General features: G+C 48.3%; 1 protein-coding gene across 1 annotated transcript; it reads left to right on the forward strand.

Moving 5' to 3' along the window:
- The first annotated feature begins 5,002 nt into the window (after positions 1 to 5,002).
- Positions 5,003 to 5,901, forward strand: LOC123050013 (FCS-Like Zinc finger 2). Its single transcript, XM_044472861.1, has one exon. It carries the CDS (start codon positions 5,099 to 5,101, stop codon positions 5,387 to 5,389), a length of 291 nt encoding a protein of 96 aa, XP_044328796.1. The 5' UTR covers positions 5,003 to 5,098; the 3' UTR covers positions 5,390 to 5,901.
- Positions 5,902 to 9,257: the final 3,356 nt, after the last annotated feature.

A 9,257-nucleotide genomic window follows, 5' to 3' on the forward strand; every position in this document is an offset into this window, starting at 1 on the left:
TAGTAGCACTTCGTGAAGAGCTTGCAACTATAATGTCATCAACATATATGAGCACAAATATAACTGTGTTTGCCTTGTTATAAATGAAAAGTGACGTGTCGGCTTTGGATGCAACAAAACCAAGGTGTCTTAACTGAGAGCTCAATCTTGAATACCATGCTCTTGGTGCTTGTTTCAAGCCATAAAGCGCCTTATCAAGCTTGCAAACATAGTGAGGTGTTTTCTTATCTAAATACCCAGGTGGTTGTCTCATGTAAACCTCCTCTTCCAGAACACCATGCAAAAACGCGTTCTGAACATCTAGCTGTCTCAAGCTCCATCCCCTAGACACAGCAATAGCTAGCACAAGTCTGATGGTTGCCGCTTTAACAACAGAAATGTATCTTCATTATCTAAGCCATAACGTTGTTTAAAACCTTTTGCAACTAGACGTGCCTTATACCTGTCAACCGAGCCATCTGCCCTTTTTTTAATTATGTAAACCCACTTACAGTCAATAATATTTTTACCTCTTTGTTCAGGTACAAGATGCCAAGTCATGTTTCTCATAAGCGCAGAATACTCTTCATCCATTGCATTCTTCCACCTTGGATCTCCGAGTGCATCTTCTAATTTTGTTGGTTCTCCTGCGATACACAACATGCCATATGGTATAGTGCCATCAGTTCGGACTTTTGGATTTGTTATACCTTTTTGTAGTCGAGTCATAACACGAGATGTCGCAACTGGTTGCTGTTGAGAAGGGTGTGTAGTTCGTTGTGTAGGAGCTGGTGCAGGATATCCCGCCACAGAGGATCCTGAGGAAGTACCGGATCCACTTTCCACAGCCGATCTTGTTCCAGACTTGGTGGCCTGCGGTGTGGCTGATCTTGCGCTTGTTTCTGAACTGGCGGCCACAGAGAATCTGAGGGAATCCTGCACATGCACATGACTCTACCCCAATTGGCCGGTTGACGCTGCTGGTACCAGCCCACATGCAAGGCGTGCGCCCGAGCCGGTCCCTGTCGTTTGCGACATCCCGCGCGTGGGACAGGGTCCTGTCGGTGCAACTGCTGATGTGGCGCCTGTTCGCTGGCGGAGAGAAGTCCTGGCGGGTGCGCGATCCAGCGATGATTCCTCGCGCGATCCGAGACCTCCTGGCGTACAGGAGTTCCAGGTGACATCAGATCCGCCTCGTGTCCAGCGCCCGCCTCGTCTTCTTCCTCAGCATGAAACATAGCTTCATTTTCTCCATGATTTTGATCATTTTCTGCATCAATTCCTGCTGCGTTTTCTCCATGATCCTGCACAGGTGGAGACACAATACTGGTGGTGGTAGAATTATCAGTTTGGTTAGTGCAACTGTCGCCCCCATGATCAAAACTTTGGAGATGTGGCGGAAGAAGAAGAATTTCTTTTCGAAGAAGTGCTCCGACATTTGGATGAAGTGAGGCAAATGGAAAAACGGACTCGTCAAATACAACATCACGAGAGATATAGGCCCTGCCGGTAGAAACATCTAGGCATTTTACTCCTTTGTGAATTGGACTATATCCAAGAAATACACTTCTTAGAACGAAAAGCGAGTTTGTGGGCATTGTATGGTCTAAGGTTGGGCCAGCATGCACAACCAAACACACGGAGTGACTTGTAATCAGGAGTGATATTGAAAAGCCGTGTGATAGGAGTCTCAAATTTGATGACTTTGCTAGGAATCAAGTTGATGAGATATGTGGCAGTCAAGAAAGCTTCATCCCAAAATTTTAGTGGCATGGATGAATTAGCTAGCAAGGCTAGTCCTACCTCAACAACATGGCTATGTTTTCTTTCGGCAGAACCGTTTTGTTGATGTGCATGAGGACACGAAACATGATGTGAGATGCCAAGTTGTTGGAAAAAGGTATTGAGTTTCTTGTATTCACCTCCCCAGTCAGTTTGCATGGCAATGATCTTAGTGTTAAGTTTTCGTTCAGCAAGATTTTGAAAATTCATGAAAACTTGAAACACTTTAGATCGTTTCTTAAGAAGGTAGATCCAAGTAAATTTGCTAAAATCATCGATAAAGCTTACATAGTATGAATGTCTACCAACTGAAGTAGGGGCTGGCCCCCAAACATCTGAGAATACAAGTTGTAAGGGTGCAGTAGATATGCTGGTAGAAATAGGGTATGGTAGCTGATGACTTTTAGCTTGCTGACATGGATCACAAACTGACTCAGTACTAGACTCATAAGAGTAGGGAAGTTTATTCTTACTAAGAACGAGCTTAACAATAACTGATGATGGATGACCTAATCTACTATGCCACTTTGCTGAAGATGCCTTGACAGCAACAAAAGCTTGTTTATTTGACGATGATGACGAAGATATGAGTGGGTAGAGTCCTCCCACGCACTTGCCCCTAAGAAGTACTCTCCTCGTGTCCAAATCCTTAACCAAAAAGAAATAAGGATAGAATTCAATGAGCACACGATTATCAAGGGTAAACCTATGAACAGAGAGAAGATTCTTCGATGTTTCAGGCACATATAGAATTTTGTTTAGATGTAAATTTTTCGTGGGGGTTTTGACAATTGAATTACCAATGTGAGTAATTTTCATACCATAACCACTTGCAGTGTGTATTTGATCTTGTCCACGATACTTGTCCTTGGTTGTCAGCTTCTCGAGCTCCCCGGTGATGTGATGTGTAGCACCAGTATCCGCGTACCAATTCGTGTCGATGCCGTAGGAGTCGGTGACAGCATTGGCCTCCTTCTCCTCATATTCATCTTCCTCATAACGATCCCAACACTCACGGGCGCCCCCTCGGTGATGCTTGAAGCATATCTCGCATTCAGGGTAATCCCTAGACGGTTGACGTTGCTGCTGATTTTGTTGTGGACGACCTCGAGAACTTCTGCCGCTGTTGCCAAAAGAGGAAGGAGGGCGTCTCCCTCGTCCACGCCCTCTGGTGCCACGGGCGCGCCCTCTCGATCTGTACTGTCCGCGTCCCCTGTATGCAAATTTGCAGAGGAGTTGAAACCTCCTTCTCCTCCATCGCCTAGCATCTCCATGCGTTGGTCAAACGCAGCAATCTGAGCGAAGAGATCATCCACTGTGATGGAGGTCTTGACGGCACCGATGGCTGCAACAACGGGGTCATATTCACGGTCAAGCCCGGCGAGCACATAGTCCACCATCCCGGGGTCAGAAACAGGACGTCCTGCTGCTGCAAGTTCGTCACCAAGAGACTTCATCTTGGCTATGTAGGAGGAGCTGTTCATGGAGCCCTTCTTTGTGCTGGTAATGGCGATTCTGAGGTTGGTGATGCGAGATTGGGATTGTGAGGTGAAAAGTGTGGTGAGGGCAGTCCAGAGATCAAAGGTATTTTCTTTCCCGATGACTTGCGCGAGGATCTCCTTCGACAGAGAGTTCAGCGGATAGCTCAGAACCTGCTGATCCTTCGAGAGCCACGGGCCATAAAGGGGATTTGGCACCATGGCCGTGGTTTTGTCTTGCTGCTGCTGCTCCGTTTGCTTCGGAGGCACTGCATCCGATCCATCCAGGAGCCCTGTCACCTGTACTCCTCGCAGGGCGGGCATTACCTGGGCCTTCCAGAGGAGGTAGTTGCCCCTCGTCAGCTTTTCTGATGGAGGTTGTCCAAGGTTGAGGACGACCGGAGCTGAAGAGGAAGACATGATCGGCGATGGGTGGTTTGATTTCTTTTCGTAGCTAGATTGGAAGAGGATTGGCTCTGTATACCATATAGGTAGAAGCGTTCCTACTCCCTGGAAGGGAGCCGCGTGTAGTTATATTGATCGAGGCGAGGAAGCCCCTGCCGTGGCGTACAAGATTCCATCTATCGCTGGAGATACGATGGTTACAGGAGATAAGAGAAAGAAAGAGTTACGGGAGAGGAGATAGAGATAGATTGAGATTACATGTTTAAATCATATATCTAACACTATTCACTACGGCAACCAAACACGCCCAAGATGATTCATCATGGCTTGGCGCGTTGGTTTGTGTCGGGTGTCGACATACAACCAATGATGTGCCCCATCGCCGCTATGCAGCCCGTGGCTCAGCCAAGGTTAGTTGTGGTCGGCACTCGATCAGCAGTCGAGCGCGAGTACTTCCAAGAGATCGCCGTGCCTGACAGCATTACCTAGTCAGATACTCCCAAGTTTCACTCCTCTGCCGGAGGAAGATGTCGACCTCCTCCCGATGTTTGCACATCCCGACGATTACGTCCGATGTGTCATGAGGAAGCTGCAAAAACAAATTGCGCGCAGATCTCGAGAAAAGCTGCCCCCTAGGGCGAGACCTGCCTGCCTCGCCGGCAAGAAAGACCGAGGTGCCAATGGAATCTTGAGTTGATCCCTTCAACGCTCAACGACAAACCCATGATACGAAACGTGGAAGATCCCCGAACGAGCTAAACAAACCTGGCTGGCAACCTCTCCAGTTAAACAGCTTAATAATCTCGCATTTTTCTCCAGCAGCATCCTTGATCCTGAGGTTTTTAACGCTGCAAATGGCCGCACACATTGCTTGCAGCTGCCGCTAGCCGGTGCGTAGACAAGATCTGCAAGTACGCGCGCGAGTCCACTGTTCACAAATTGCTGGTGTTCATTTTCTTTTTCCTTCATCTCGTCTCGTGTTTGTTCAAAATATCACATACTCTAGCACAGTGCACGACAGGCATTGGTGTCTATTATTAGCCATGTGGGGCACCTGTCTCGTATGTTGGCAAAAAAGCCTGGCGGGCTAATAATCAGCGCTAATTTAAGCAAACCTGCCTAATCTTATATACTCACACAAGTACAGCCGGCAGATATTTCTAGCCTTGAGAAAATATCACAACTTACATCAACAGGGACGTTCCAGAGCGATGTCTCCTTCGGGACCTGGTCGACCTAGCACGATTGTCGTCGTTTTCCTCTCGGTGGAGCCGACCGCAGTACTGCCCGACCCGTGGTCTCCATGCACCATATATACCTGAGCCTTCCCCTCCTTTCTTCACACACCTCGATCGCTCTCGTCTTCCTCCCTCTCCTCGCAGCTGCAAGCAAGCGCACCACCAAGCTAAGCTCTGCTCCGCATTTTGCTCGAAAACCACCTACACACACGTACCATGGCGCCATCAGTGGCCTGCTCCTTCTTCTTCGACAACGAGCTGCTCGGCGAGCCCGGCATGCCGGCGATGGACGCGTGCGCGCTCTGCGCCAAGCCGCTGGCGCGCGACAGCGACGTCTTCATGTACAGAGGGGACACGCCCTACTGCAGCGAGCAGTGCCGCCACGAGCAGATGCACCTCGACGCCGTCTGCGCCAAGCAGGCCGCGCGGAGGCAGCAGCGGTTCTCGGTGGGGGCGGAGTCTCACCGTGGGCAGCGGCAGTCCAGCAAGGTGTCCGTCGCGAGCTAAGAGCGCGTGGCCGAGGAAAGTTATGCGTGGATGGACAAGATCTGAATTCTGAAGAAAATAGCATCTGTATTCTGAAGAACCGTCGATACTTTCTGGTTGGGCGTCTGATGCCTCCGTTTCTCCGGCCGGTGCAATTGCCTGAACCGGAGGAGGTCTCAGATGCGCCTTGGCGCCACCTACCGGAGGCAGGGCAGGGCAGCATCAGATGGTCGGTGCCTGTAGCTTCCCACATGTGTCCATGCCAAGCTGATTGAGCTGCCCGGATGGGAGGAAATTGTACTTGGTTCTCGGTCGGCCTGTGCTGCGCTGTGCCCATGAATTTTTTTGTTAGAAACGAATTCAGAAAAAAAAAATGGATCTGAAGATAGCAATCAAACATCATTCACATTTGTTTAGCTTCAGTTCGGGTAGCTCGTCTGCTCCATCTCTTATTTGTTCCCCTTGATGTCTACAGTGTGCTAGAGCCAGTGTGGCTGTAAATAATTCAAGGGAATCAATATAAATTATCGTTACCCTCAATTTTGTTATGCTCTTCGCAATCTAGAAAAATAATGCATGTCACGATTGAAGATAAATAAATCGAATGTTTCCCCGAAAAAAGAGCGCAACCGTACTGGCTGCATGGTAACCAGTTTCAATAAGGAAAAAATCATTTCAAAATTCTTTTAATCATTTCAAAAAGGGCGATGATAGGTGTCGGTGCGACGGCCCAAATTCCGATTCGCCTTGTTACACCCGTCAGATACGGGTCCTTCTCCTTCCTCCCTTCTGTCAAGGCACGCGATCTGCAAACAAAAAAAAAACTCATGTTCGCCAGCCGCCGTGTTCGTCCCCTTTGCCGCCCACGCTCGCCGGCGACCCGAAGCCACCGTTGCCCGCCGTTTTGTCGCTCCTGCTCGCCGGCCACCCTTGCCGACTACGCTCATCCCCCAGCCGCCCCATGCTTCTGACATTGGTGACTGCAGCTCACCCGCCGTCTGCCCTTGCCACAAACTGGTTCGCCAACATGGCCGTCCGCCCTTGCCGCTGGTTCGTTAGCATGGCTTACCGGCCGCCGGTTGCAGCTCGATGCACGTCGTTCGTGTGTGGCCGGTCACCGTCGCCTCACACGCCCTTGCAGCTTTTCTCAACATTGGTTCCAGCTTTTTATGTCGCCGGTTCCAGCAAATTTCCTTCGTCGCAGCAACTTGATTCACCGGTTCTAACTTTTTACTTCGCCGGAAGAAGCTGTTCTCAACGCAGCTGGAAGCTTCGCAGTGCCGGTTGTTGCAAAACCAATCATCGTCGCAGAACCGCACCCATTCTGGTTGCACATGCTTAATGTGGACCAACATTGCTCTTTTATTTTCTCGTCCAAGCATACCCTCGGCAATGTATAACTTTATTATTTTACTGATGTGGTCCTTTGTATATTCCGTTAATGTTTATTGTGTACGTTTTAGTCGTGCAGAGGTCGGGTATGTCCTCACTGTATTTTGTATCCTCTTGACGCTACATGAAACACAATCCTGTACTTTTCCCTTGCCATAAGGACAAAAAATGGATGTCTAGCCTTCCGAGAGAACATCAGATGCTACCACACATTACGTGCTATCATGTACCATTTTTCCAAAAACACATCTAAATGTTTCAAAAAATTCCAGAAAAATGTGAGTGTTCACAAGGCACGTCACTACAAATTGGAAAAACTTCAAATCAAAATTCTAAACACAGAAGGAGAAACGAAAAAATAAATCAAAATGAATAGTGCCACAAAAGGCGAAAAGCCAAAATGACACTATTCATTTGTGTTTGTTTTGAACGTTGATCTCAGATCCACAGCTGAGCTCATGTTGGAGCACGCGAGCTTAGCAGCTCCCGTATGACCTTAGTGTCCCTTCATACTAGTAATTTCAAGGGTGTGGCTAGGTTCTAGACGACTGAGGCTTAACCAAGCCTCACTCAAGTGACATATATAACATGTAAGAAAAAAAATTGAAACTATAATTTTGCACGGATCTTGATGTAAGAGCTCACGAATTTAGCATCGACTGAGACGTAACAAAGTCTTAGCCGATTGAGATTTAGCAAGACTGTAAATTTAAATATTGTAAACTTTGTCACAACAACAAAATGGAGTTTACCATTCCATGTGTTGTGCTTGAATTTGAGTATGCTGATGCTGTAAAGGAAATCACTCTTACTCTATGTTTTATCTACATATATTACTCGCACGTCACAAACACTGTACAATGCCGAATTTAACTACGCTTCCGCTGCTAGCAATCACAGGAGAGAATAAAAACGAAGCAAGATTTGCAGCGCGTTGAGTGAGTAAGCAAAAGGCCAGAGCGGATAAAAATATCCCACATTCACACGTCAGATTGGCTGATCCGTCATCCGTGCACGTCTCTCTCGCCACCCATCAGGAGATGGATGATTCATCATGGCTCGGCGCGTTTTCTTTTTTCTTTTTTGGTTGGTGTGGAGTATACAACCAACGATGTGCGCCGTGACCGCTATGCAGCCCGTGACTCAGCGAGTATGCAGCAACAACCTCTTTTTTGTTTCTTTTTTGCCGCAAAAAAAAAAAACAACCTCTTTTTTGTTCCTGGAAGCTAAAATTAGCGAGCCCAATACTCCAGTGCACACTCTGCAGCCAAAGTTTGTTGTGGTCGGCAGCACTCAGAGCAGTCGATCGCGAGTACTTCCAAGGGATCGCCGCGCGTGCCAGCAATTTGTAGTCAGATACTTACTCCCAAATTTGACGTGCTGCATGTCCTAGCTAATTTGAGCGATTTGGAACGGTGCATGCTGTTGATGATCTTCTGAAGAGGCTGGTACGTAAGGAATGAGCTAGTACACTCTAAGCCTGCTCCGCCAATGAACGTATCCATCAGATTCTTGCAAAGCTATATGGAGTACTTGATGACAGTAAAGTCAAACTCATGTTGTGACCCTGCTAAAGGGAAGATGGCGATCGTTCTGGACGGTGCCACTAAGCATACAAGTGCAGCGGTGGGTGCTCTGCCAACGTGGTCTAGCCGGTGAATGGATGAGTAAAACTTAATACAGATGGGTCTTTTGTATCAAGTGAAATAGCTGGAGCAGGGATGATTCTGAGAGACTCGGATGGCAAGATCATCTTCTCGGCGTGCAGGGCTCTATTCTCCTGTAGAGATGCTTTGAAGGCTGAACTGTGTGCCTGTATGGAGGGCATCTCCTATGCTTTGCGGCGGTCAGATTTGCCTATTGCAGTCGAATTGGACTCTCTTGTGGCGGTATCTATGATCACATGTGATGGTTGTGATCGGTCTGCTCATGCTTTTCTGGTAAAGGAGATTAGATATCTTCTTAGTCTTCGTCAATCTTGTATTACTCATGTCTCGTCAATCTTCGTAAAGGAGATAGTCTAGCTGCTTTTGGTAGAGCTCAAGATAGAACCATGACCTGGATTGGTTCGGCTCCTCCGGATGTGTTAGAACTGGTTGCGATTGATTGTACTGATACTATCTGAGTAATACAAGTTTTGAACCCGCAAAAAAAAAGATACTTAGGGCGTGTTCGGGAGCCCTCCCGCTTCTCAAATTCTCAACTCCACGTGAGGAGTGCAGCCGAACGGTCGAAATCCCGGCTATGGGCGAGAGAAGCTGGCGATCAGCGCAGTGCAAATTTCGCGGAGTCGAGGAGTTGGAAAACCCGTGCTCTCCAAAAACTGCGAAGTAGGAGTTGAGGGAAATTACGCGCGTATGCCACCGCAAAGTGAACTTGCAGCGTACCGGTTCGCTAGCTATTCCTCTCCCCGAGCCCCGACACAGCGCCTCGGCCACCATTCCTCTCCCGACGAGCAAACCCTAGGCGTCGCACGCCGCCGCGAGGAGGCAGTCGC

The sequence above is a fragment of the Triticum aestivum genome, chromosome 2D (genome assembly GCF_018294505.1).
Source record: "Triticum aestivum cultivar Chinese Spring chromosome 2D, IWGSC CS RefSeq v2.1, whole genome shotgun sequence".
Classification (NCBI taxonomy): domain Eukaryota; kingdom Viridiplantae; phylum Streptophyta; class Magnoliopsida; order Poales; family Poaceae; genus Triticum; species Triticum aestivum.

Excerpts from the sequence above, each read along its gene's own strand:
- LOC123050013 (XM_044472861.1), top strand. The coding sequence starts at position 5,099 with ATGGCGCCATCAGTGGCCTGCTCCTTCTTCTTCGACAACGAGCTGCTC.